Source organism: Myxocyprinus asiaticus, chromosome 27, assembly GCF_019703515.2.
Source record: "Myxocyprinus asiaticus isolate MX2 ecotype Aquarium Trade chromosome 27, UBuf_Myxa_2, whole genome shotgun sequence".
In the NCBI taxonomy this organism is placed as follows: Eukaryota; Metazoa; Chordata; class Actinopteri; order Cypriniformes; family Catostomidae; genus Myxocyprinus; species Myxocyprinus asiaticus.
The window spans coordinates 13565296-13590884 of NC_059370.1; the positions used below are offsets into that span (position 1 = coordinate 13565296).

Genomic DNA, 25589 nt, shown 5'->3' on the forward strand with positions numbered 1-25589 from the left:
TATTTATTTATATATTAGTATTAATTTATATTATATTAGTTTATATTAGTATTTTATTTATTTCAAAAATGTTAAAAGTGTAATTTTCATCACACAATTCTATTAAACACAATACAGAATTTGAGATGTGACACTAGAAATGGAAATGACACTGTAGTGTTGAGTACAGACTTTCAGAAAAAAACAAATCACAAAAACAACATATTTCTCCTTTGATGCATGTACATACACTGTTGGACATTGTTAGTAGAATTAATAAAATAAACTAGTGAGAGTTCGAATTTTTTTTTAACAAGTATTTACTAACAAATCCACACTGCTAAAAGTGCCCAGGGTTGAAGAGACACCCATGTGTGTGTTATAGGTTGGGAATGGAGCATGATGGGCAGGGGAATCGTTGTGGAGATGAGGTGCAGATGGGGAGCATCATGGCTCCACTAGTGCAGGCTGCTTTCCACCGGTTTCACTGGTCCCGCTGTAGTCAACAGGAACTGGGCCGCTACCTACAGTGAGTACTGGTTATACAGTGAGATCCAAAAATCTGAGACCACAAGCAAAAACACTTCTGTTAAATTATTAGCATAAAATTGGAGTGACAAGCTTACAAAGTTTACACAAATTTCATAATTTCTTCGGATTTGGTATATCCCTTCTTTTGCATTAACGACAGCATGTACTTAAGATGGCATAAACACCACAAAATCTGATAAACCATGTTATTCCAGCATGATTTGATAATGTTTCAAAGAGCATCTTTTTTGCTTCAGTGAAAGCAACAAAATCAGATTTTTGCACAAATGAGTTAAATTATGACACTTGCTTATGTCAGATTATTGACCTTAAATAGTGCATTATCTTAAATAATTATTTTTAATTTTATGTAATAAATTCCCTTAAAACATTATTATTATTATTATTATTATTATTATTATTATCATTAAGCTTTGTTTACTTTGCTTAAATGAAAAAAAGTCTGGTTTCAGACTTTTGGATCCCACTGTACACACACACAGAATCACTTACATACTGTACACACAACTCGATCAACCAAAACTATTGAATATAGCATAAAGATACATTTTACATGCTGTGTAGTTAGATTGTGGATTATATATCATCTTATTCATCCTCTGTAGTTCATATGATTGTCTCCGTGATGACCCGTTCGAGCACACATGGGAGGAGCTTCCACAGCTGCCTGGGCTGCATTACTCCATGAATGAACAGTGTCGCTTTGACTTCGGGGCCGGATACATGATGTGCACAGCGGTCAGTCTCAAATTCACTGCCATACTGTCTTTTCCCTTTCAAATAATGCATTATTAATATGAGATTGTAAAATCACAATAAGCATGTATAATTCCCCCCTAACAACCATCAGCTTGCCATAACAATCACCATTTGTGAGTCACTGGGTTCACCATAGATTGCTGTGACCCAGTATGATGTGTTATACATGCCAATAATGCATTATAAAAATAACACAGTATTCCAGGTGACTGAGTTTTGATATCTGTACATACCAAAGGAAATAAAGTATATTAAACAGGAGAAAAAATAGGTTTTAAAGGGATAGTTCCCTTTAAATGAAAATTTGGTCATTATGTACTCACCCTCATGTTGTTCCAAACCCAATTACTGTTATTATTTTTTTTTTTCTTCCATAGAATGTTTTTTTTTTTTTTACTGAATATTCACGCAACTATTTTCCATACAATGACAGTTGATAGTTACAACTGTCAGGCTCTAAAAAGGACAGAAAAGAACTATAAAATCACCATAAAAGTAATCTATATGATTTGTATGCTATATTCCAAGTCTTCTGATACCATAAGATAGCTTTGTGTTGAGGAAAAGACAAAAATTTAAGTCATTATTCACTGGAAAAAAAAGGTCATATATGGCATAGGCATGCTATCATGACTTTTAGTTTCAAGACAAGCGAGACATAGTAATCTTATTTTCCCTTTCGTATTGAATGAACGCTATGGGGCACCATCCGAGTGTCACGTGGTCTGAAGCCCTTATACAATCATGCCAACTTATTGGCTGATGCCGCTTAAGCGACGCCCCTAGGAAGCTACGTCACAGGCTTCATAAAGGCACTTTCATGCTATTGAGTCAGATTTTCTGTTCTTCAGTGCACGAATTATCTAAGATCATGTTTGTTCCTAGCAACTCAACATTAAAGCGAGGATTATTTTTCTCTCTTTTGAGGGATTCTCACCACAAAGCGTTATCCCCACTTGTTCCAGTTCTACAACCTCCAGATTTGGAGCTCCTGGAGCCGTTTGGGATTTTGGCTTTGTGTCTGAGAAGATAGGAGTGTGAATGGACACCGGAATCCTCCTCGTGTTTGTCACCATCCCCCTGAGCAAAAGCGTAAGTCTCATCGGACATGCTCTGAGGCCTAGCTCGGTGGCCATTTTCTGATGAACAATGTGTGTGAGAGCCACACGCGTCGTGAGACGTCACCATTAAAAAATGCTGGATGAGAGAATTCTTTGTTGGAAGGTAAGGAAACAAAATGGCCCCTTTTTCCCTATTGTGTTTTTTTGTGTCATTCTGGGAGAATGCACATCAAAAAGCAATGGAGGAGTGGCCTCAGCGTCTCTCTCTCTCCCCTCCCCGTTTGAAGCGCTGCTTGCGGCAGAATGAGGTGGCTGGAATAAGAGAATATTCCTCAACTGAGTGATGGCGAACCAACGTGTGGAGTGCTTCGTCAGGAGATGCAAGGTATTTTATCTAGTTTTTTCTTTCGCCCATTCCTGGATCATGTGGGCATTCTGGCAAAAAAAGAGACGCACACTGCTTTTTCTGCTCGATTTTTCGATGGCGGCATGGACAGACAGCTGTTGGATCTACACATGGTGGTTTTGCAGTCCAAACAAGCGCATCACATTAAGGAGTGCCTTTTTTAAGTTCACCGTCTCCATTTGGACTTTCCCTTGATTTCCCCTCACGGCTCATGCTGGGGAAATAGTTGGTCAGGGTGATGCTTTTGTTTGCGAGGGTCAATTAACTTTTTGCATCCTATGAATCAAGGTTAGCAAACGCTTCCCCCAACGTTTCGCATACAGAAATGAGCGCTTTTTGGATCGGCGCCGGTTTGGCTCAAGTGCCACCCAGAGGACCACAGTCTCTTAACCAGCTAAAGCCTGCTAAAGTATTTATTGATGAAGCGGAGTTTACTATCAAGTCAATTTTGCCATTCTTCGCACCTCGAACGCTCGAAGTTGTGTCTGTCTCCCCCTGTGAATAACGTTGTGAAATAATGTTGAGCATTCTCAGGTAAATCCTTTCTGTCTCAAGCACTACACATTGTTCCCCCATTGTGTAAGCTGAGACCGGTTTAATGTCCAACCCGTTTTTCAGTACACCAATTTAGCTCAGTTTCCTGCGTAATTTGTGCTGGCAAACGAGTGTTGAATATTTTCATCTTGAGTTTTGCCTCTGCCTTCATGACCAAGGGTCTCGAGGCATGCATAATATAACTCAATGTACAATAAAAATAGGTCTACATACGAGCCTGACTGGCTTGCTGTGTAACGAAGTGTGACCCCCCCCCCCCCCCCCCACCACCACCATTCAGTGAACGAAACGGACCATATAAACATATCCGTTTCCCCCGTTTGCCCTTCGGTCAGTATCGGGATGAGTTCACCATTGTACATGCCTCGAAAGCCCAACAACCAGAATATAGGTCATTTTCCCCCTGTAGCTTGCGCTGGGGAGCGAACTTTGAGAGATCGCATCCTGAATTCAGCCTCTATCTCCATGACCAAAGGTCTCGAGGCATGCATAACAGAATTCGATGTTCAACAAGCACAAGAGTACACAAAACACACAAGCAACACACGCTGTCCCCACACAGGAATGCAGGGGCCATTGTGGCTGACCAGCTTGTTCCCAATATCCCCCATGTTCACAGATTGTTCCCCACTCAAAATGCCTGGGAAGAGGTTTTATCAATGAACGTCCCTGCTGTATACACACTCCAGGGCGGCTGTTATACATACCTAGATTTAATAGGGGCAATGCCCCCTGCAATCTTCCCTGTTTAACATGCCACGGAAGATGTTTTATTCCATGATCATCACTGCTGTACACACACTTCAGGGCGACTTTTATACAAGCCTAGATATAATAAAGGCAATTCTCCCTACAATCTTCCCCGTTTAACATGCCAGGGAAGATATTTTATTCCACGAGCCTCCCTGCTGTATACACACATCAGGGCGACTTTTATACATGCCTAAATTTAATAAAGGCAATTCTCCCTACATTCTTCCCCATTCAACATGCCAGGGAAGATATTTTATTCCATGAGCGTCCCTACTGTAGACACTGTAGGCGTTTTTTATGCATGTGTGGATATAACACAGGCAAAACATTACTTAATCTCATTCAACAGGCCGCAGTAGCGAAGGCACAGGGGTCTCCTTCTGCTGTGCTGCTGATTGTAGAACAGTCACCAAAAGTAAGCCAAGAGTGCCATCTAGTGGTTACATGTTGCACTACAGGAGAGAGCCATGCATTAATTCTTCTGTCTGCCCGTTTAGCGGCTTGGCAGCAGTTGCAAAATGTTTTAAAATTGGTAATAGAGCATGGTTGTATGACGGAGGCTTACATACCATTCTGGATTTGAGACATTTTAATTTCACTCTAATTAAATGTTAATTTAGAATGTTGACGCAGAAACAAATAATGTCACAAGTATAGCTGGGGGTCTGGTTTGTGACAATAGATTTGAAGGACGCTTATTTTTCTTATTCAGATTGTGCCGAACTACAGACGCTTTCTCAGATTTGCTTTTGGGGTAAAGCAAACCAGTTTTGCATCCTTCCATTCGGACTTGCTCTGGCACCACACACATTCACGAAATGCATGAATGTAGCTCTGAAGCCCTTGAGGCTTCAAGGCATCCGCGTTTTGAATTATCTTGACAATTAGTTGGTGTTATCTTGCTCAGAGAGTCTGGCTGCCCAACACGGAGATGTCGTTCTAAGCCATTTAAGCAATCTAGGGCTGCAAGTGAATCTAGACAAGAGCGTCCTGTTGCCAAGGCAACAGACTATGTTTCTAGGTATGGAGCTAGCCTGTCTGTCATTATGCCATTATCTAGCGATGTTCAGAGTGGGAAGTGTTTTCCCTGCAAGAACATTTCACAGGCTTTTGGAACTCATGATCGCGGCGTCCGCTGTCATTCCCCTGGGCTTTTGGCATGCATGACCTTTCTCAGAGCTGGATGAACTCCACAAAGGGACTTCAACCACTGAGGCATGCGCTTCGTCCCTTCAGAGTGACACGTGGGTGCTACCATGCTTTGTTGCCATGGAAACGGACCTGCTTTCTGATATCGGTGTTCCATTGGGACAGGTGTGTTGCCACTAAGTGGTAATGACAGACACTTCCTCTGTGAGCTGGGGCGCTGTATACGCCAGCGACTGGATTGACACAGACACTGTCTGGGGATGTTTACGGTGCTGCTCGTGCCATGCTGAGACTGGGACATCGCATCCTTCTGTGGGCACAGAACAAGGTACTGTCGACGAGCTGTATGTACATCACATCCATAGATAGTGAAACAAATCTGAGGAGGTTTGGCAGAGCGGAAGTGGACCTGTTCACTTCGAGCGAGACGTCCCACTGTCCCCTCTAGTTTTCTCTCTCACCCCTAGCACTGCTGGGCATCTATGCACATTTATGGAAGTTATAGGTGTGACCCATCATGGGGGCACTCTTTTGAATGATGGTTTATCCCCCGCTGTGGTTGATACCATTCTAAATGTTAGAGCTCCATCAACAAGGCGGCTATATACATTATAGTGGCGTATTTTCGCTTCTTAGTGTACAGCACAAAGTGAAAATCCAGTTCACTGCCCTGCTGGTACAGTGCTGGAATTTTTGCAGGAGCGTTTCGGGGCCGGAGTTACCCCCGCAATGCTTAAAATCTGTGTTGCCGCTATAGCGGCTGAACATGCGCTTATCAATTGAGTTTCTGTTGGTAGACATTCTCTTGTCTCTCGTTTTATGCGTGGGGTATGCAAGCTTAGGCCTTTTCGCCCCATCTGTGTCCCTTTATGGGATTTATCTGTTGTGTTTGAGCCGCTCTCAGGTGCCCTGTTTGAGCCGTTGACAACAGTTATTGGTAAGTTTTAACTCTTAAAATGGCCCTGCTAGTGGCATTGGCATCGTTTTAGAGAGTCGATGATTTGCATGCCCTATCGTTCAATCCCTTGTGAATAAGAATCAGAATGAGCTTTATTGCCAAGTATGCTTACACATTACAAGGAAGCTTCCAGTGCACAAACAATACAACAACAAGACAGAGATAATAAAAATATAGAATAAAAATAAAAAGTGAATAGAAAATATAAGTATATACAGAAATACACAATAAGACAATGTATATTTATATTGTCTTAAGATGGTTATTTATTTCTTCAATTTTAGTGCGTCAATAGGAAATATAAATTTTAGACTCCCAACCATTCCTTTTGCTAATTGAATAGAATAGAAGAACAGGGATCCCTGCAACAGATGGCATTGCTCCCACTGAGCCCCCCACTGAACATCGAGTCAGTCTGGGACTACATGAAGCAATTGAGACAGCCTAAATAGATAGAAGAACTGTGATGAATTCTCCAAGAAGCTTGGAACATCCTATCTACCAACAATCAAGAAAAACTGTGTCCAGGTGTACCTAGGAGAATTGGGGCTGTTTTGAAGGCAAAGGTGGTCACACCAAATATTGATTTAGCTTTTTTATGTTTATTGGACTTTGTATGATGTTAACTGATAAATGAAAGCTATTTATGACATTATTTTTGAAGACATTCTCACTATGGAACATTTTTCACAAGTGCCTAAAACTTTTGCACATTAATGTATTTATATATATATACGTATGTACAAATGCAAATCTGTTATATACAGATAGTGCAAGGGAATGTAATGGCAGAAGAGGTAGGATAAGTTGGATAAATATAAATAGACTAAGCTGTGTATTGCACATAATTATTGCTCAATAGGGCAGTTTTAGCTGTTCTTGTGCCTGACGGTTCTGGTGCTCAGTGCTCTGTAGCGCTGGCTAGAAGGCAACAGTTCAAAAAGGTAGTGGGACTCCACTGCTGCCACAGTGCTATTCAGAATGGTGAGCGTGTTCAGTGTTGGGGTGTTCCTCCTAAAGTCCACAATCATCTCCACTGTTTTGAATTGGCTTATTGATGCAATTTCGAATGCTTATGAAGCGCACGGTTTACCTTCGCCTTCAGGTATTCGAGCCATTTCTACAAAGAGCATGGCATCCTCATGGGCTTTGGCTAGAGGTGCGTCCTTCTAATACATTTGTATGGCGGCAGGGTGGTCCTCTCCGCATACATTTGTTAGATTTTATAATCTGGGCAGAGGTTTGACTCCTGCTTCCCAGGTTCTCTCTGTTGGAACAGGAGTAAATACATAATTTATTTTATTCAGATGCTTTAGCTCGCTTGTGCGCTGCTGTATGCTTGCCACACAGTCTTAGACAGTTTGCAGCTACTGTTTGCATAAAGTGAATGTACTGTATATCGTTACCATAGCATTCATATGCTGCTCGAGTTCCTACGAAAGAGAACATCCCGGTTACATACGTAATCTTGGTTCCCTGAATAGGAACTAGATGCTACCTAGCTGGCCATACTCTCTAATAACTGCATAGGCTTGTGCCTTTTTGCAGAATATCTGACTTTATGGAGCCTGTGACGTAGCTCCCTGGTTGCGTCGCTTAAGCATCATCAGCCAATAAATTGGCATGATTGTATAAGGGCTTCAGACCACGTGACATTCGGATGGTGTCCCATAGCATTCATACGCAGTGTCTCGTTCCCACTCAGGGAACCAAGGTTATGTACGTAACCGAGACTATTTTTTTTTTTTTTTATCTTAATTTTATTGACACTTGACTTGTGTCACATTTCATTTGAGAGCTGCAGCCAAGTGGAAGAATATGAGTAAATATTGACTCATCAGACATTCTGGTCTGCTCACAGAGTTATATTGCTTTAAGTATTGGAATATATACAATTGATGTGGACTTTATGAAACTGTCATTATGTGTTTAGTTTGGAGCTTATTAGCCCATGGTCACTATGAAATCTTATCGAAAAGATCTATGTGAAGATACTTCAAAATTCTCCTTTTGTATTCCACTGGAATAATAACAGCATACCGTTTTGTAATGACATGAAAGTGAGTAATAATAGCAAAATATAATTTTTTAGATAAACCATTCCTTTAAACTCGGCACACCTCCTATAGCACATAAGCAGGCTTTTATTTTATGTAGATGTCTAAATATAAACCAATTCCCAGATTCACAATAAGACACAAACATTTCTTATAAACACCAAATTTCACACATAATTCATTTGCTTAAGCTCAAAGTATACTTTGGTTTAGACGTCTGCATACAGGACAGTTCACACAAATTTTGTCATCAGCAGAGTGCTCGAGCAATGAACGCGTGCGTCACAATTTTTCTAACCGCCTGTACTCTGAACATGCATTATGCACATGCGCCTGGAATTAATTGCACTCGAGTCTGAAGGACTATTAAGACATCTTTATGATTCTAAACTACAGAAATAGTCCAGTATCGAAGAGCAGTCATAGCACACATGCGCCAGCTGCTTCTGTATGTGCGCATAGTCAAATGAAGTATGCTTTGAGTGTTCGACTATGTGCAGACTCTATAAGCTTTTGCATCAAAACCAAAAGACACTTTGGGCTTAGCTCATACTTTCCACTTCAGATTAATTCACACAGACAGAAAATGTGAGGCTAATTACACCATTTACGATTCACTGTTGGAAAAAAGAGTTTTGTATCAGAATAATTTTATTTATTTAGAATCAAATTGTCTCATCAGATAATCGAAACCAGATGGCAGGAGTTTGAAATCACTTAATGTTGCTTCAAGAAACTACATAAAAAATGATTTCAAGAAACATTTGTGCTCACAAAATGAAATTCCAGCTACACAGCACTGCTTGGACTGTCCTTCACTGTCTTGTTAAACATTCCCTTAGCTGCAAAAGGTGGGGCCATCGGGAGCCCAGGTAAGGTGTTCCATTCAGTAGCAATGTGGCCTTTTTTGTTTGAAATTGGTTAAATTCCAGTGGTCCTATTGTTAATTGTTTCATTATATGTTTTTGGTTGTTGTCGAACTCATTGTCATAATGCAGACATGTACGGAGCAGGATACTAAACCCCTAGTCATCTTTATCTCATTTCTGGCAAATGAATTGCCACAGGTTTTTATTTTATTTTTATTTTTTTCTTTGTGAACTATGTTGAAAATAACAGGATGCGTAAGTGTAGTTAAAGGAATATTGCAGGTTCAAAAGAAGTTAAGCTCTATTAGAAGTTAAATGCTGTCAGTTACAACAGAAAAACAATTCTGACTCATTGCTTAATTTGAAAAGACAAAGGAAAAACTCAAATTGCATTTAAAATTCAATAAAAATAAAATAACCTATCAACCATGTCTATGTAAAGTTATATCCCATCTCTCAACTGTTGTCATGACCATGTAAAGTCAGTAAATAAATTACAATAGCTTTCGCCTTACACACATAAAGATACTAGAATACTACGGATGTGATGTAAATAACTAAAATGTACTGTTTATATTGGGGAAACTCCACCCAGAGGAATTATGTCAGTCACGCATAACTTGTGGTTTATCTACCTTGAACAGTAGGCCGCCGCTAAAAGGACATTTTAGACAACTTAAAAACTGAAATAACACATTTTTGTAGGGAAAAATTACTAGAAGTGTTTTAACAAAAATTCAAGCTTCACATTTCTGATTTTAAATCATCTGGTGCACTTGCCCCATAGACTTCCATTGTAAATACACTACTGTAGACAGAATTTTTTTTGTTTTTGTGAAATATTTTGTTTTTTTATGCAAACTGATGGACAAGTTTAATTATTTTCAATGGTATTTGACAGCATGCCACAGACAAAAATATTCTTAATCAGTATTTTTGTATTGTTTTCCTGTAAAAAAAAAAAAAAAAAAAAAAATTCTAAATATTCTTAAAGCAAAATATATAAAAATATATAAGATAATAGAAATTATTATATACTGTAGTATAATATAAAATTATACTGTATATAAAATTTATTACAAATAATATTAAAGACATTATGACTTGTTTTGAGAAAATATATCACGAATTAAGTTTATTTTTTCCTACCGCATTGCGAAAGTATTTTTTTTCTTGTTTTAAGTGTCATGCTTTAAACCAGGCCCCCCAACACTACACATTTTGGATATCTCCCTAATCAAACACACCTGATTCAACTCATCAGCTCGTTAGTGGAGACTCCAAGACCTGAATTGGGTGTGCCAGAAAAGGAAGATATACAAAATGTGTCGTGTAGGGGGAGCCTCCGGGAACAGGGTTGGGAACCACTGCTTTAAACAAAATACATAAACTTAATTCAAGATTCTCTGAAAAGAGATCTTAATATTTTAACAGCCCATTGAAAACAGTGCAGATACTATTTTCACGCCTAAATTAAAACGAACATACAGTACTCTGTTGTGTTATTTGGAGTCCCACAGACACCCTACACAAACCCCTAAACCTAACCCTAATCTTCCCTTACAAAATTAACCATGGTTTTACTACAGTAACAATAGTGTCACCATGGTATTTTGTAATAAAATCATAGAAACCACTTAAACTAAAACATGATTTCTATATTAAAATCATATTACAGTAGTAACACCATGGTAAATTGCAATAAAACTATGGCTTCTGCCAAAAACATGGTTACTACAATATTACTATAGAAAAACCATGGTTAATTTTACCCGGATCAAACCTTTCTCTCAACTACCCCAACCTTCACAGTGACCAATCACTGTGAAGAAATCAAACTTTATATTAATTTTTATTTATTATTTTAAGTAGTATTAAAGTAAATATTACAGTTTTTCTCAATTGCTTTGACTCATTTTTTGAAACAGTCTTAACATTCTCTAAACTGTAAGTGCAATTGTCACAACTGTTTTATGGGACATCACAAATCTATTGCATGTTTGCAAAATATAGTAACTCACCCAAAACATTTAATTCATGCTTCAACACCTAGTTATTGTGTCAGTAAATTGGCCAATGCCACCAAAATGAAAAGTTTTTTTTTGTTTGTTTGTTTTTTTTTTTTGTCATTGTGTGAGAACAAAATGTTTAGATGTTTTTTCACCATGGCAGTCAAACCTGGAAATGTTTGTTATATACATATTTCATTTTTGTTCTACTTTCTTGTTGACACTGACTGCTTACTGTACTAGACAAGAATGTCAGTTTTATCTAGCTGAATGCTATTGTGTATCACACTGAGCTTTTTAGATAGCGATTTCAACAGTAGGTAAAAGTTTACTGGGAAAAGTCAATACTGTACAGTACTGCAGTACACAGAAAAGGGATATGCACATTTGTATGTAAACTGAAAATTCACATTTGCATGTCCATTTTTAAAAAAAATTTACCTGTAAAGTCATATATAGTGAACAGAAAATTGCCACAAAATTAAATCCATGCAAAAAACAAAAAATAAAAATAAAAAAACAATAAATTGCACCTCTTCACAGTACGTAAAACTACAAGTTCCCATCTTCCTGGTGGACATCCTGTCGCTCTTGTTGGTCTGGCCAGAGATTTAGCAGACATCACAAACATTCCATGTCATTTCAAATCTGGTGTGAACAATAAAAAAATTGTTCAGAGATTTGAACTTATTGTTTTGAAAAAATAAAATAAAATAATAATAATTCTCATTTGAGAATTGAGCGAAAGCGATTGAGAAAAACTGTAAGAGTGGAGTCAGAAAACAGGATGGGAAAAACTGGAGCAAAAGGGGGAATCAAACCCTGGTCATCCATACGAGAAAAATATATCCACAGCATCTTAACTGACATGCCATTGAAGCGAAACAGGGGGTGCAGTTTGTCTTTCATTTCAGTGTTTCCTCCAGACTATTGGAGTGCAAATTGCTGCGCTGTGTGGCAGGTGCTGTTTACACAAATAGTCAGTCCGTTTTTATTAACATCTATCTAATTAAATGTATTTTATTTTTAAGGATGTTTATATATTTCTAGTGGACAACAATATAAAAATACTGATTAAGAAAATATTTTTTTGCAGTGTTGCTATTTGTCTAGCCACTATTTGAGTCTAGCTTGGTCTCTAGAACAGTAACAGACATTGGCTATTGCTAAAAACGGTAAGAAATTATTTTGCACATGGTATCTTGATGTGTTTGAAAAGATTGTTGGGTTTAGGATCCTGCTAAATGATGTGCAAGCTTCCTGATATCATTAGTACCAGAGCCAGAGATTCTTGTCTACTACACTTCTCTGAGGAACATGAACAAAGAAAATTGTGAACAGGAGATGTTTTCCTCGAACATTTGAACTAAATTGAGGCCATATCACAACATTGCCCAACATTCTGTTGTCAAACTGTGGTCTTGGTCACAAGCTGTACCATAACTAAACAGTTTTTCATCATTTTTATTATTATTATTATTATTAATTTTTTTGGCTTGCATGAAATTGCTTTTTTATATATACCATTAGTGAAGATGTACCATATTATAAAATGTTTCATCACAGAGTTTGTTAAATTGTATATGTCACATTTACTGAATAACCATCTTTATCTAAAATAAAACCTCTTGTTTTTCCAAATATCTTGCAGAAATGTACATTTCTGAATGGTCTCTTTAAAGAGAGAGGGGGAGAGAGAGAGAGAAAGTGGGGGTGGGGGAGAGAGAGAGCTGTTGCTTTGGGTGTACTGTACTTTAATGCAGTGGTTCTCAACTGGTTTTGCTTGAGGACTCAGATTTTGCATTGGATGTTGAGTGTTGACCCAACACAGTTCTAAAATTGTTCAAAACAAAAAATAACCCTAAAATGCATACATGACTTTACCCACTCAGAATGCATAATATGTGTGTCAAAAATTACACTGGTAAACATGAGAAGTTAATTCTTTATAAAGCTGCTTGTTTTTGCAAGGAGCATTAATTGCAATGACAATTATATATATTTAAGTTTAATTTGTTGGATATCTTTAATTTAATTCTTAGGAGTTTCACACACATTCAAAACGGAGGACACATTTTGGATGATAATATACAGAAAGCTGTATTACAGTTATATGGGCAAATTCCATGTCTGGTGGTACCAGATGAAATGTCTCAGTAACCTTACCCACACAAACACATACATAGAAGTATAGAAGTATACAAAGAGCAATCTAAACATACCTAATTTGGCTAAGTTTGATTAGGCTCTCTGCCTTTGACGTCAACAACAAAAAATAGGGGAAACTTTCTTTAATTTTTTTTCCATTTCATTAACATGCAGGATTATTTGGTTAATTGCATTTATTTACATTTAGCAATGTTGTTTTTATCTGCTTTTTGCTTCAGAACAGACACTAAACCCATTTTTGGGTTATGAACCACCATTTAAGAACCGCTGCTTTAATGAATTTTCTTAAAATAATTGTAGATGTACAGGTATACTTAAAGTGCTTCTGTTTTGATATCTGCCCATCGTCATGTCTTAGTAAAGATGAGTTTACTATCGCTACCCAATCTGATGTCCTTCCATTTCTAGCCTTACTTTGATCAGCTGTGTCAGAAGATTGCTCTCAACTGGATATGCAAGAAAGGCTGAGAATAAATTGTTCACTTTCTGTTCTTCTGTCTCTTAGTATCGCACCTTTGACCCCTGTAAGCAGCTTTGGTGTGCTCACCCAGACAACCCCTTCTTCTGCAAGACCAAAAAAGGACCGCCCATTGATGGCACAACGTGTGGAGATGGGAAGGTACCGCCACACACCCTTTTAATGGAAATATGTCCTGTGGTCTTCGACTCACTGACCGCACTTATGTGTTTGCTTTGCTCTCTTCCTCTCAGCACTGTTTTAAAGGGCACTGTGTGTGGCTGACTCCAGACATCATAAAGCAGGACGGAAGCTGGGGCATGTGGAGTGAGTTTGGCACCTGCTCTCACCCCTGTGGAAGGGGCCTACAGTTTCGCACCCGAGCCTGTGACAATCCACGGTGCGTCTGTGTATGTGTGCATGTTAGTTTTTGTGTCAGGTCATGTGTCTATCTGTATCTATCTATTATCATCTATCTGTCTGTCTTTCACTTTCTTATTTCTATCTATCTATCCATCCATCCCCCCTCTCTCTCTCTGTCTGTCACTTTCATCTATCCGTCTGTCCATCCATTTCTCTCGCTTTGTCACTTATTTCTATCTATCCATCCCTGTCTCTGTCTGTCACTTTCTTATTTCTATCACTTTCTTATCTATTTATCTGTCTGTTGGTCTGTATGTCTGTCACATTCATCTATCTATCTATCTGTCTGTCTGTCTCTTTCTTGTATCTGTCTGTCGGCCTGTCTGTCTGTTACTTTCATCTATCTGTAACGTTACAGAGCAGGCAGGCTGAACACAGGAATGGACGAGGACGATTATGCTGTCCTCGGTATATGTTCTGTATATGGTAAACTCTTCCCTAACATCAAGACTCTGAAAACAGTTGGCTCCTTGTCCACAGGTTTATCGATGTTGCAAGGAAAGGTGAAACTGAAATATACAAAGGCATAATCAGCACTAAACTTGCCATTTAACATGTACAGATATATTAACTAATGATATGAATTCAATCCCTGTTTTTTTCTTTTCTTTTTTTTTTTACTGTTACAAGTTTTAAGTATTTAGTAGACATTTCTGAATATATGGCATCATATTTTAACCTGTAGTCAATTATTCAATCACTTATTTATCTGTACTTGTAATATGAACTTTCAATGGTAATAATTAATAATTTTCTTTATTTATCACATTATATATTTGCACATATACAGTGAAATTCTTCTTTTTCACATATCCCAGCTAGGCTAGGGTCAGAGTGCAGGGTCAGCTATGATACAGCACCCCTGGAGCAGATAGGGTCAAGGGCCTTGCTCAAGGGCCCAACAGTGGCATCTTGGTGGTGCTGGGGCTTGAACCCCTGACCTTCTGATCAGTAACCCAGAGCCTTAACCGCTGAGCTACCACTGCCCCACAGTACAACCATAGCACATAAGGATATGATATGATCATTAAGGATAGTAATGTAGATCGTAAGTAACAGACTTCTAACAGTCAACTTTATAGAATGTAACACTGTCCCAAAATAATGATCTGCAATCGTAGATGTTGTTAAAAACAATCAGTACATACCCACGATACTACAACAGGCATAAGATGTATGCAGATGTCACAGGATTAGCTCAGATACAATAAACATACTGCTGTCTGTACCATGCTTGCTTACTTCCTGATTAATGGTCACATGACATGACTCCTTACTGAAACCTAAGATTCTTAAAGTGACCACGGCCAAATAAAAAAAAAAAAAAAAAAAAAAAAAAATTACTTGAAGAATGGAAACAAGACTTCTTACATATGAAGTGGTAACAGAACAACGATGATGTGAGAACCCAAGTGCAGTTTTATTTACAAAGTGCTGGTTTCCAAACACGTGAATCCAAAGAAAACAAACAGAATATAAAGACTTGACTCAGTGTTTCACCAACAAACCAAAAGATACAAAACAAGAGACTAGACTTAACTATGACTTGGCGTGACTATGAAAACAAAGAACAAGAATCAAGGACAACGTTACCGGATTACACAATCACAATACTCGACCAAGACAAAAGGCAAACATGAGGGCTATAAATACTCTGACCTAGGTAACAAGACCACCAATGAAAATACAAGACTGATAACAAGATAACGAAACATGAACCAATAACAAGACTAATAAACAAAGGAACTAGTAAGAACAAAACACGGCGGGAACAGGAAATCACATGAGGAGCAGGAAACATGGCAACTAAACTTTCAAAATAAGAGACATGAAATCAAAACATGAACAAAAACAAATTTAAACATGACATATCCCCCCCACAAGAGGCAGCTCCCGATGCCCAAACATAAACAAAACTAACAATAGGGTTCAATATGGAGCTGGGGGGAGGGGTCTTTGAGGCATGGCCTGGCGAGACAGGGCATGGAGCAGGAGACCAGGGTGGAGCCGGTGGTAGTTTTGATGACGGCTCCAGAAAGGGAGCGGGTCCGGCAGTTTGGGGGGTGACCGCGGGGCAGGGACAGGAGGCCTGGGCTGCAGCCATTGGACAGGGTTCAGGAGGGAGCAGCTCAGGGGGCAGAGCCGTGGAAGTCTCAGGGATTGGCTGTGACAGGGGTACAGTCTTCTTGCCTGTGCTCGCAGCCACTGGCAAGGTAACAGTCTCCATGGTCGTGAACACAGACAGTGACGAGGGAACAGCCTTTGTGGTCGTGAGCATGGGCTGTGACTGGGGAACGACTTCTGTGGTCATGGAAACAGGCAGTGACAGGGGAACGGCCTCAGTGGCCGTGAGCACGGGCAGTGACTGGGGAACGACCTCCGTGGTCGTGAACAGTGCTGTGGAAGGCTCCGAGGGCGGAGCCGTGGCAGGATCAGGGGTCATGGCAACTTGGCATGATGGGAGAGGCAAGCTGATTTGACAAGGTGGAGCCGATGTGGTGACATGGCAAGGTGGGGCCGCTTAACATGGTAGGCATGGCAACATGGCATGACGTGGTAGGAATGGCAGGCATGGCAAAATGGCATGACATGCTACGAATGGCAGGCATGGTAAGATGGCATGACGTGGTAGGCATGGCAGCATGGCATGACGAGGTAGGAATGGCAGGCATGGCAAAATGGCATGCTACGAATGGCAGGCATGGTAAGATGGCATGACGTGGTAGGCATGGTAAGATGGCATGACGTGGTAGGCATGGTAACATGGCATGATGAGGTAGGAATGGCAGGCGTGGCAACATGGCATGACGTGGCAACATTGCATGAGACCGAGGCTTCAGGCGCTGGGGCGGACGAGGCTTCAAGAACTGGCTCGTTGACCGTGGGTGCTGGCTCGTCGACCATGGACGACGACACAGATATGGCAGCCTTTGTGGGAGTGCGGAGTCCCTCATCAGCCACAGTGAAAGACAAACCACTCAGCACCAGGGCATAGTCAATGAACTGATCCGGTGTCCATTGAATTTTGCCTCCAGGCATCATGGAGCGGACTGGCTCATTTAAGCCCTTTAGATCTTTGAGGGCAATATCATTAAAGTCCACCAAGTGACACAGTCCACAAAACTAAGCCACGTAGTCCTCAAGGGGACGATTCCCCTGGCATACAGTGCATCCGGAAAGTATTCACAGCGCTTCACTTTTTCCACATTTTGTTATGTTACAGCCTTATTCCAAAATGGATTAAATTCATTATTTTCCTCAAAATTCTACAAACAATACCCCATAATGACAACGTGGAAGAAGTTTGTTTGAAATCTTTGCAAATTTATTAAAAATAAAAAACGATGTACATCACATGTACATAAGTATTCACAGCCTTTGCTCAATACTTTGTTGAAGCACCTTTGGCACCAATTACAGCCTCAAGTCTTTTTGAGTATGATGCTACAAGCTTGGCACACCTATTTTTGGGCAGTTTCTCCCATTCTTCTTTGCAGGACCTCTCAAGCTCCATCAGGTTGGATGGGGAGCGTCGGTGCACAGTCAATTTCAGATCTCTCCAGAGATGTTCAATCGGGTTCAAGTCTGGGCTCTGGCTGGGCCACTCAAGGACATTCACAGAGTTGTGCCGTAGCCACTCCTTTGTTAACTTGGCTGTGTGCTTAGGGTCGTTGTCCTGTTGGAAGATGAACCTTCGCCCCAGTCTGAGATCCAGAGCGCTTTGGAGCAGGTTTTCATCAAGGATGTCTCTGTACATTGCTGCATTCATCTTTCCCTCAATCCTGACTAGTGTCCTAGTTCCTGCCGCTGAAAAACATCCCCACAGCATGATGCTGCCACCATCATGCTTCACTGTAGGGATGGTATTGGCCAGGTGATGAGTGGTGCCTGGTTTCCTCCAGACATGATGCTTGCCATTCAGGCCAAAGAGTTCAATCTTTGTTTCTCATGGTCTGAGAGTCTTTCAGGTGCCTTTTGGCAAACTCCAGGTGGGCTGTCATGTGCCTTTTACTGAGGAGTGGCTTCCGTCTGGCTATTCTACCATACAGGCCTGATTGGTGGAGTGCTGCAGAGATGGTTGTTCTTCTGGAAGGTTCTCCTCTCTCCACAGAGAAATGCTGGAGCTCTGTCAGAGTGACCATCGGGTTTTTGGTCACCTCCCTGACTAAGGCCCTTCTCCCCCGATCGCTCAGTTTGGCAAGGCGGCCAACTCTAGGAAGAGTCCTGGTGGTTCCAAACTTCTTCCATTTACGGATGATGGAGGCCACTGTGCTCATTGGGTCCTTCAATGCTGCAGACATTTTTCTGTACCCTTCCCCAGATCTGTGCCTTGATACAATCCTGTCTCGGAGGTCTACAGACAATTCCTTGGACTTCATGGCTTGGTTTGTGCTCTGACATGCACTGTTAACTGTGGGACCTTATATAGGCAGGTGTGTGCCTTTCCAAATCATGTCCAATCAACTAAATTTACCACAGGTGGACTCCAATCAAGTTGTAGAAACATCACAAGGATGATCAGTGGAAACAGGATGCACTGAGCTCAATTTTGAGTGTCATGGCAAAGGCTGTGAATACTTATGTACATGTGATTTTTTTTTTTTTTTATAAATTTGCAAAGATTTCAAACAAACTTCTTTCACATTGTCATTATGGGGTATTGTTTGTAGAATTTTGAGGAAAATAATGAATTTAATCCATTTTGGAATAAGGCTGTAACATAACAAAATGTGGAAAAAAAGTGAAGCGCTGTGAATACTTTCCGGATGCACTGTAACTGCAGAAGTGCAACTGCTGGGTTCATGTTGAGGTAGAGTATTCTGAAATGTTACAGAGCAGGAAGGACAGGATGAACACAGGAATGGATGAGGACAATGATGTGAGAACCAAAGTGCAGTTTTATTTACAAAGTGCTGGTATCCAAACACATGAATCCAAAGAAAACAAAACAGAATATAAAGACTTGACTCAATGTTACACCAACAAAACGAGAGACTAGACCTGACTATGACTTGCCGTGACTATAAGAAAACAAAGAACAAGAATCAAGGACAACATTACCAGATTACACAATCACAATACTCGAACAAAACAAAGGCAAACATGAGGGCTATAAATACTCTGACATGGGTAACAAGTTAACAAGAACACCAATGAAAATACAAGATTGATAATAAGATAAAAAGACAATGAAACATGAACCAATAACAAGATAAGACTAATAAACAAAGGAACCAAAAAGAACAAAACACATGAAACATGGCGGGAACAGGAAATCACATGAGAGGAACAGGAAACATGGCAACTAAACTTTCAAAATACTTTTTAAAAGACATCTATCTATCTATCTATCTATCTATCTATCTATCTATCTATCTATCTGTCTGTCTGAATATCTAAATATCTAAATACCTAAATGTCTGTCTTTCTGTCCATCCGTCTGTCCGTCTGTCTGTATAGCCATCTTATCCATCTTTTAATGCTTCATTTTACCTCCCTCAGTCCAGCTAATGGTGGACGTTCTTGCTCCGGCCCAAACTATCAGTTCGAGATGTGTAATACTCACGAGTGTGAGGACCCATACCACGACTACAGAGCCAAACAGTGCAGCATGATGGACAACAAATTTGAGTATCAGAATACATGGCACCACTGGCTGCCTTACGAACATCCTGACCGTGAGTAATTATTATTTTTTATTTTTTTACACAGATTTTACTGACTCTGTGCAGAGTTGACAGTGGATATTACTGACAGGCATGTAGTTGAAAACACACACTAATCTAAGACACATTTAGGATACTTAAGCCACACTTAAAAATGTAATGAATGTTATTAGCATTTTTTAACAAAATATCTAGCCAATGGTACTATTTATTACAGAAAGAGAGTACATGCATACATTTCAAGCAAACAGTCTCACAAAGAAGTTTGTTAGGTTTTTCATTCTAAAACAATAGGTATAGTAATAAATTAGAAAAATATTTAGACACTTTCTGGTTGTCATGGTGGAACATGTCAACAGTTAATGTGATGAACTGTATGCACACCTTTGATAACACTCAGCTATGTGAACTTGAGGGGAAATGAATTACATACATCCATTAAAATAAATTCACATGCTGTTTAAAAGTAACTGCAAAAATGGCTAGAAATGTTCATTTAGATCTAAGAAAAGCTGTAGCTAGCATCATTTGTTTGCAATCCCGACACCCTTTGGTGTGGTTTGATACATTGTATTTGATAACAACATATAAAACCAATGGAATCCATATATTTTAAGTGTGGCTTAAGAGGGATAGCTTACTCAAAAATTAAAATTGTTATGATTCACTCACTCTAATGTTGTTCCAAACCCATTTTTATTTGTGTTGTTGTTGTTGTTGTTGTTTCGTTTTTTCTTGCCTGATCTCAAAAAGGGCATCATGTGAGATGTGCGTCAAATGAAAATAGAATTGCGTTTGCTTTAGTTTGTTTCCCAGTGATTTCTTTCCAGCATAACAGAGATTACCTTTGTTAGTCTGGGTAGAACCAGCCTGATGTAATCTGTTCTCACTCACACTGTGGGCACACACGAAAATATGACTTCACGTGTACTTCCACACCATTCATGACATCATCAAACACATGTGAGTGTAGCACAAATAATCCCTCCAGAGTCATAATCGCTATAGAGATCTGTATTTTTATGATCAACACAGGCACATTCAAAGTAAAGCTCACTATAAGAGGGACTTTCTAAGCCTTTTATGACTTATCATGTCACTTACAACTGAAGAATTCACAGAAAGAAACCTATGCATTTTAAGTCTTGCCATTTGAAAGGGGCTTGGATAGCTTTGATCAGATATGGTAATAATTTTTTTCTTTTTTATTTTTTTTTTACATTTTACACTGAAGAGATATTCACTCTATTTTCCTTGATTTGTTCCGAGCTGTGTGGGTTTACTTTTTTGGTGGGGAAAAATAGCTTAAAGTGTAAGAATGCGCTTTTAAATTGCTGGGACTGTGGGGTATTTGGCAGACATCACATTGTTTTGCTCTTAATGGGAAACTGAGCTGGATCATTAGAATCCCCTTCTGGTATATACGTATCCTTCAAGGCAGTTTTGGGATTGCACACACACATATGCTGGGAATTTGTCTGGGATTACATAATGCACAATGAGTCAATAGAAAATTTAAGGTTACAATGAGTGCATTCACACTTAGTGTTGTTTTTATATTAACCCATGGAATTCCTGTAACATTATTCAATTGTAACTCTGTTTTCTGGTGAACCAGGATGGAATATTCTGAATTAAGTTCAGAGAAAAATAATTTTGTGTATTTTGAAATTCCATTACATGATTAACATTTCTGTCTTTTCTTTAAAATGAGTGGTTTACCCCCCCAAAAATTAAAATTGTCATTATTTGCTCTCATGTTGTTCCAAATGCTGTAGTTTTGCTTTTCTTTTTTTTTTTTTTTTTTTCTATAGAACACAAAAGGAGAGTTTTTGATCTAAAGATCTCACATAAAGATATCATATGTCTTCAGAAGACTTATATAGTGCACAGGTTGTATGGTTTAGCCTACTTTTATGACAATTTTTTTTTTTTTTTTTTTGGAGCTTGACAGCTGTGGTCACAATGAACTGTTGCTGAATGGAAAATTTATATTGTTGTGTTTCTCGGGGGAAAAAATACCAGCGTAAAGGTTTAGAACATCACGAGAGTGGGTAAATAATGACAGAATTTTCATTTTTTTATAAACTTTTCCTTTAAGCGACTGGAACATTCCGAGCATCTCAACCAGTTAAAGACACTCTTAATCCTAGAACTTCAAGAAAAGATTCACTTGTCCTAAATATTTTAGTAAATAAGCCTGTGGGTTCTGTACATAGAAACTGTTTTTTTTTTTTTTTTTGTTTTGTTTTATTTTTTTATTTTTTTTTAAAGAATTCAAGTTCTTTTCAATCCTTCTTAATATGCTCTTGATCTTGCTCTCATTCATTTGTCCATCCATCACTCAAGGACTTCCCTTTTCATATTTTCCATAGCTAAACATCGATGCAAATTGTACTGTCAATCCAAAGAGATGCGAGCTGCAGTCAATATGCAGACTCTGGTGGAACCTGGAACACGATGTTCCTATAAAGACCCCTACAGTGTCTGTGTCTACGGAGACTGTGAGGTGAATAATTGTCTGTACCTTTTGTAAATGTTTGTGTTTAGTTGCTACTGTTGGATGTATGAAGATAGAAAGTAATTAGTTACTGTAAAAAATAGTGTAACACATTATATTTTAAATTCTTGTAGCCAGATTACAGTTTCAATTTCAATGCTGATGTATGGCAATGGCAACATTTCAAGCAGACATACACCTGTATGCACACTGACAAGACAACGCAATCATTCAAACACAAAATGGTTTTACTGTAAAAGCAATTAGCCCTCTAGTTTGAAAGTGCTGCTTGAAGGTGTTTTAGAAAGTAATTTTAAAGTAAAGTAATTAGCAGTGTGATTTATTTTTTCCATGAATTAATAAGGAGTGTAATCTGATTACAATTTAAGTGACGTAATTAGTAATCTGTAGTGGGGTACTTTTTTGAGTAACTTACCCAACACTGCCTGTCGCTGATGGAGTCTCTCTCTCTTTTAGAAAGTGGGCTGTGATAATGTGGTAGGATCAGGTCTACAGGAAGATAAGTGCGGCATCTGTGGGGGAGACGGAACCAAGTGCAAGACTCACAAGTTTAATTTCACCTTTGCAGAGAAAAAAGGTATATCTCCAACAGCACATACTGTATGTAGGCTTTGTTCCAAAAGCTGGTGAGCTACCTACAAAGATGCCTTCTTCTGGACAAATTCTAAGGCAACATAGCATGTGTCACAGAGAAGGCAATAATATAATGCAATGAGCTCAATGAAAAAATAAATCCAAGAAGGCAGAATAAGCAAGAGAAACTTTGATTTTAAATATACTTATGTACATTAAAATCCTAAAAGTTTCCATTAAAAAAAAAAATTGCTGAGTCTAATTAAAAATTGATCCTTGACCCAATATTTGTGTGGGACATTTGTGTAATATTTCATCAGCTAGATATTGCTTTTGTGTTGAGTAAAACTTGCTTGCAAGCCATAGTAATGTTAAATTTGTTAGCAAATCATTCTTTTGAGTTGAGGTCGACCAATATATCGGTTTTACCAAATATAAAAGCAACTATCGATATTTGTTTTGACCAAATATAAAAGCAACTATTGTTTTACCGATACATCAGCGCTGATAGTAGCTTTTTGGAACTATCGGTTATCGGCAAAATTCAAAGCCAATAGTTACCAATAGTTTTTAAAATGATTATTCCTATTTATATAGTTATAAAAAATTAGTGCTCCGAAGAGGAAGAATTATAATTTCAAGTTAATGTTCATGTTGATTTCTAGAGAAAGTGAAACAAGCGGTTTGTATTAACGGATCTCTGAAGAGCTGCTATTTATGAATGATAATTTAGTTGTTACTAAATACAGTCAGTCTTTTACTAGCCTATATGACATTTTTTAATTTGTAGTGGTTTGAGAAGATGTTAAGATTGCATGTTTTGATTCCCGTATGAGTTTGTGTGAGCTGGGAGCACAGACTTTTCAAAATAAGAGTTTCCAGGGTATTTCGGGCTTGTTAACAGTTAAAAGTCCTACATTATGGGTCAAATCTTATTTTTTGTTTTATTTTTATTATTGGGATTTTGGTTGCAAAATGAACTGCAAATGGGATTCTGTTCATTTTGGACTCTTTGAGCCTTTATGTCTGTGCCTGTAAGGAAAGACAAAGATTATTTATTTATTTATTAACATTAAATAAATTGGTGGTCGTTATGACTTAAGGAAAGTCGTTGAACATTTTTTTATTTATGCACTTGGGCAGGGATCCATTCTGCAAGGTCCAAATGCGGCTGGTTTAGGGTCCAGACAAAGTCTAATGGGCTGAATAATCGGTTATCTGCTTTCTTTAACAACCTGTTTATCATATCAGTAAAATCCTATCTACTTTTGAGTCGAATAGCAAATCAGTCTGAATCAAAATAATTTTAACATTTCCATATCTAGAATTCACAAACAAATGGAGAGGTCATGGAAGAGTTATTAAAATTAATTGCTCAAAAGGGTGGGAACACTGTTGTTATAGTGTTATTAGCTTAGTATTATGCTAATGACAAACTCTATTCCAAGTTCCAATTCAGTCAATAAGGTTCTGCTTAAGCTAGGATGTTGTCATAGAGGACAGCTGCCTTTGTAGGCAATAGATAGCAAGGCAGCTCACTATGTTTTGGAACAGAGCTGTGGTCTCAAGTAGCCAGACCTTTGCATCTACATTGGCAAGTTTGAGACATATTTAATTATTTTAATGCTTATGTTATAAAAGTTTATTAAAGTTTACTCTGCTCAATGAACTTTGTGTCCAATTTTAACTGTCTGAATCTGCAATGTGTTTCGGTATATCTGCCATGTATTATGGCATGTCCTATGTCTGAATACGTCCTGGAAAGGTTGTGCATTTAAAATTATTAACAAATCTGCATTCGTTTAGGTGTCATTAAAGTGCTTGAGGTTCCCAGAGGGGCAAGGCATCTCTTCATCCAGGAACTCAATGGGACTGCACACATTTTAGGTAAAACCTGATCGTTTTCTCGAGTTTTTAACACATGCAATTTGTATTGATATTTTATTTGGTGCATAAGCAGTCACTGTTTTTGCTTAATTTCTTAATAAAACGGCTTTCTCTCTGTCTCACCATTTTGTCTTATCTGAATAGCTGTCAGGAATAAAGCATTAGGTGACTTCTTTCTTAATGCACACGGAGACTTTCCAGAGACGCGCTCTGTCATAGAGAAAGGTCTGGAATGGGAGTATGAGAATAAAAACAGCAAGGACACCATTCAAACGAATGGACCCCTGAAAAATGATGTGGTTGTCATGGTAATCGCCTGTAGAAATACATACATACATGAGTGCACACACTCTTTTAACCTATTAATCAGATGTTTGAATTATATTTGTGCACTAGATCCGAATGCATGGGTCAGACAAGGTGAAGGTGTCGATCAAATACATCACTGATGATGACAGACTGAGTGATGGTGCCAATGAGAATAACATGGTCCCTGATAATGCTGTGCCATATTCCTGGGTGGTGAAGAGATGGACTCCCTGTTCCAAGACCTGTGGAGGAGGTAATTCACTGTAACCCCACAAGGGGGCACCACAATCTCTTATTTTAAGAGTAGTTTAATATAGAAAGTCAGATAATTTTTTTCCTCAGTCATACAATAGGTCTGACTTAACCCTTCATCAAGACAAGCACTGCCTTTAAAATGTTACTGACTTAGAATCAGTTGCCACCTGCCATATTACCAGACTAGCTCTTGATCCTTTCTAATGTAAGTCTATGGAATTC

General features: G+C 38.7%; 1 protein-coding gene across 4 annotated transcripts in view; it reads left to right on the top strand.

Annotated features, from left to right (window-relative positions):
* The window catches only part of LOC127418324 (A disintegrin and metalloproteinase with thrombospondin motifs 2-like), a 305982-nt gene that overhangs the window by 263021 nt on the left and 17372 nt on the right, over window positions 1–25589 (top strand). For 2 of the 4 annotated variants that reach the window (XM_051658877.1, XM_051658880.1), the window contains exons 8-18: window positions 365–508; window positions 1137–1269; window positions 9072–9101; window positions 13782–13895; window positions 13988–14133; window positions 19659–19834; window positions 22198–22331; window positions 22800–22920; window positions 24723–24803; window positions 24948–25111; window positions 25200–25365. In XM_051658877.1, the coding sequence (XP_051514837.1) occupies window positions 365–508; window positions 1137–1269; window positions 9072–9101; window positions 13782–13895; window positions 13988–14133; window positions 19659–19834; window positions 22198–22331; window positions 22800–22920; window positions 24723–24803; window positions 24948–25111; window positions 25200–25365 (1409 nt within the window). The remainder of the gene's footprint in view (window positions 1–364; window positions 509–1136; window positions 1270–9071; window positions 9102–13781; window positions 13896–13987; window positions 14134–19658; window positions 19835–22197; window positions 22332–22799; window positions 22921–24722; window positions 24804–24947; window positions 25112–25199; window positions 25366–25589) is intronic. The other 2 variants (XM_051658878.1, XM_051658881.1) reach the window with 1 other exon arrangement.